General features: G+C 35.8%; 1 protein-coding gene across 1 annotated transcript; it reads left to right on the top strand.

Moving 5' to 3' along the window:
• The first annotated feature begins 1060 nt into the window (after positions 1 to 1060).
• LOC115230415 (heart- and neural crest derivatives-expressed protein 2-like) lies at positions 1061 to 1696 on the top strand. The gene has a single exon (XM_029800612.2). It carries the CDS (start codon positions 1160 to 1162, stop codon positions 1694 to 1696), a length of 537 nt encoding a protein of 178 aa, XP_029656472.2. The 5' UTR covers positions 1061 to 1159.
• Positions 1697 to 4247: the final 2551 nt, after the last annotated feature.

The following is a 4247-nucleotide window of genomic DNA, read 5'->3' as shown; positions in this document are numbered from 1 at the left end:
ATTCTCACCTGCAAGGTCATGCGATGTTTATTTTGATAGATCACCATGTCGCGCACATATGGTTGTGATGCATGCGCCTGGTGTACCCTAATCAGACGAGAAGTCATGATGGGTACACTTTGATGGTATGCACTTCTCTCTCACTCAATAATAATAGTGATAATAATAATAATGATAATGATAATGATGATAATAATAATAGTAATAATAATATAATAATAATAACAACAACAACAACAACAACAACAACAACAACAATCACTGAGGGTTCATATAAAAGATTGTGGACAATAGAGGACAATACAAAACGAGTGGGATTGGAACGTGTAAATAAGAAAACAATAAAAGTTAAAACAAGTAAAATCCCCCCAAAAGGGATACTTCCAAAGGTTGCTCGTGGGAACCCACAAAAACCACGATTACCTTCTCCTCTCCGTCCTCTCCTCTTCGTCCAACCTTGATGTAGTTCACTCGAGCCATACGCACTACATTCACTCACCTTTTGACAAAATTGCTGAGTGGCAGTACTTCCCTTTCTTCTCTGTTTCTTTTTCAAGTGGAATTTGAAAATGTTGATGAGGGTTTGGCCAAATAGGAAAGTGTCTATCTTCAGCCCTTTCAACTTGGTCCACTGCACAACCTCTATCGCTAAGGCCACCAGACAGAGAAGCACTGCTTGCCCTCCTCGGCCAAAGGAAGACGGCGGGGCGAAATGAAGGCGGCCGGATTAGTCTTACACGCGACAGCAGATATTCGACATAAACCCACAAGTCAGCAATGCTCGGGCACTGGACGAGGGCGTGCAGAACAGTTTTGTCGCTCTGCGCGCATCTCGGGCAGGCCTGGCTGACGACACTTCTATGTCTGTAGAGTTTATCCCGAATCGGCAATACTTCTTAGTAGCATTGTCAGTGCCGGGGATTTCTGAAAATTATCCATAGGCCCAATAATAATAATAATAAAAGTTGATAATAAGGATGATGATTATGATAATGAATAATTCATCCTCCACCCTTGCAAAATAAATGTTTTAATATTTTAATTAACATTGCTTTTTTATTTCAATTTCATTGTGGATCCGACAGAGGAAATATTTGGCTTAGCGGAAAAAAAACAGAATCCAGTTTCAAGCCCCCACCCCACCGATTTCATCGGAGAAATGAGTCTCAGCGTGACAGGATATAACCAAGGTTACCATCATCCAGGGCCCATGGTACACGATTTTTACCAATATCCACCGGAACCGACACCACACCATTACTTCCCAAATTGGATGCTTAACGGAAACGACACGACTGTAGCCAGCGCACAAATAGGCAACGATTCTTCCTACCTGACTACAACTGGTTCCTTGTCTTCCGATTATCAAACCTACACCTACGAACACATACAAACACACTCAGGGCCGCTACGTGTCATTAAAAGAAGAGTCACGGCTAACAAAAAAGAAAGACGACGGACTCAGAGCATAAACATGGCTTTTGCTCAACTTCGTGGTTGTATACCAAATGTTCCGTCAGACACAAAATTATCGAAAATAAAAACTCTTCGTCTAGCCACGAGTTATATCGCCTATCTAATGGACGTCTTATCAAAGGATGATCCCTCTTTCGTGGACACTGCTGGATTTAAAGCAGAACTTAGCAAGAAACTGGAGAGCAGAGACGACAAGAAACGGAAAGAGACGGTAAGTTGAGTTTTACTACTACTACTACTACTACTACTACTACTACTACTACTAACACAACAACAACAACAACAAAACAACAACCACAACGACAACAAAACCAACAACAACAATTGTTTCTAAAATAGGCATAGAAAAAGTCGATGATATTGACTCCAGTACTTTTTGACTTTATCTTTTTATCGTCTCTGGAAGGATGAAATCCAAAGTTAACTTCGGAAAGGTCTGAACACAGAGCGTGAAAGGTCCATAGTTAAATATCGTAAGGCATTTTGTCCGATGCTCTAAGGACTCTGCTAAATTTCTTCCATAAGCGAAAGTTAAGTAAAAACTTTTTTTTAGCGAGGAACAAATGGATTATAGCGACCCCCGTATTTAACTGGTACTTCATTATATCGCCTCTCCCCAGACTCTTACTGGTAATTTATTTAACAGATACCAGAGGAGTGAAAGGAAAAGGAACTGAGAACATTGAATGATAAAAAAGTTACATTTTCTGGTAGCTTAGACTTTCATCCAAAATAATCAATAGCAATTAGACTCATAATCAAATACTTTGATCATGCTACAAATGTTAGGCTACCTACGCAAATAAATAAAGAAAGAAAATCATGCAATTTAAATGATTAAACACTGAAAATATAGTTTATCACAGAAACACAGCAAACAATATAGCTGTTGATAGTTAAACAGTATCATTGTTATTGATAATATGTTTATTACAACAGTAATTTATAATACAGGTACAACTTTGTTTCTCTGCTGTTGTTGGGGAAAAGTTAGAAAATTTACATCGACTTTAACATTTGATTCAAAGTTGAACAGAAGTTAGATTTGATGTGAACACAAGAAGGTTAAGAGCAGAACAAATACCACAAGGCTTTTTGCCCGATGCCCTAACGATTCTGCCAATCCACCGATCCAACTACTACTACTACTACTATAATTTTTTTTTATACAAGTAATAGTTAATTCTATAAAAATGTTTTAAAAAAAGCAGAAAAATACACCAGTTACATGTTTACCGAACAAGACGTGTGTTTGAAAACCTGAAAATAGTGAAAAGTGCTTATATATATATATATATATATATATATATATATATATATATATATATAACAAAAAACTTCTTTACAGGTCTTTAAACTTGTTACCTATAAGTAACAGAAAATATGTATTTATATAATTAACAATTTTGATTTAAGAAAACCTTCTGCAAATATATACATGTATACATCTACACACATATGTATACACAAGCACACACACACAAACCACACACACACATGTACACATACACACACACTCACAAGCATGTATATATATGTGTTTTTCTGCGCATGTAGTTTATATATATGATATATGATAGATATATAGATATTATATATATATTATTATATTATATAATAATATGATGGCTTTAGTCCCTTATGTTATCGAGCAGTTACTGTCTATATCTCTTTTAGAGAATTATATTGCTTTCGACAGATTTTCGAAATCAGCAAATGTATTTTGCTTGAAAATCTATATATGAATATCCTGCAGAGTGAGAATTCGTCGAGGGAGCGGAAGCCTACCACACGCCGACGATAGGCAATACACCTTGAAACCATGGTCCGTGTGTGGTTTCCGCTTCATCGGGGAATACCTCCCTTTGCAGGTTAAAGGACCGTGACGGTGTCGGGCCTTTCTGGTGACGTCGATGTTCGCCTGGGGCTAAATGCAACAGTAACACCCCCCACCACCCTGCCCTGTCCCTAGCCATATTCAGATGGCTTTAGTCCCTTATGTTATATATATATATATATATATATATATATCATATATATATATATATCTATATGTATAAATATATATAGATAACATATATATATATATATATATATATGTATAAATATATATATACATAATATTTAATAGTAATGGTAAGACAACAAAAGATGAAGGAGACCTCGATATTATGTAAATAGAGGAATTTATCTGTAGTATAATATGTGACAATTATTCGGTTGCCATAATAAGACTCCGAGATTCGGATGTCGGGGCGGAAACCTGCTCCGGCATCTCTTCAGTTATCGAGGTTTCCGCCCCGACATCTGAAAATCGGAGTTTTATTATGGCAACCGAATAATTGTCACATATTATATTACTACATACACACACACACACACACACACACACACACATATATATATATAGATATTATATATATATATATATATATATATATATATATATATATATATATATATATATATATTTATAATTAATCAATATAGGGTGGCAAAAAAAAATTTTGTAGAATTTTTTTGTCACCAGCGGCCTAGTGGGAAAAAATAATAGTCATAGACCATTTTTAAGTTCAACATCAACAATCAAGGAACGGCCATAATAGGCCATTCACCCACTAGAAATAACAGCCAAGCTTCAACCGCAATAAAAGTCAATTCCGTAAACAGGAGAAAATTTAAAAAACATTTACCCTGTAATTCTTTAATTTCTTATACGATGCACCGTTTCGTCTGCTGTTAATGGTAAACTAACCTGATTAAATTAAATC

The sequence above is a fragment of the Octopus sinensis genome, unplaced genomic scaffold (genome assembly GCF_006345805.1).
Source record: "Octopus sinensis unplaced genomic scaffold, ASM634580v1 Contig15529, whole genome shotgun sequence".
Taxonomy (NCBI): Eukaryota; Metazoa; Mollusca; class Cephalopoda; order Octopoda; family Octopodidae; genus Octopus; species Octopus sinensis.
The sequence above is the reverse complement of the archived record's forward strand: the minus strand, read 5'-3'. Positions and strand labels throughout refer to the sequence as shown.

What these genes read in the sequence shown, in the direction of transcription:
- LOC115230415 (XM_029800612.2), top strand. Translation starts at nt 1,160, where the DNA reads ATGAGTCTCAGCGTGACAGGATATAACCAAGGTTACCATCATCCAGGG.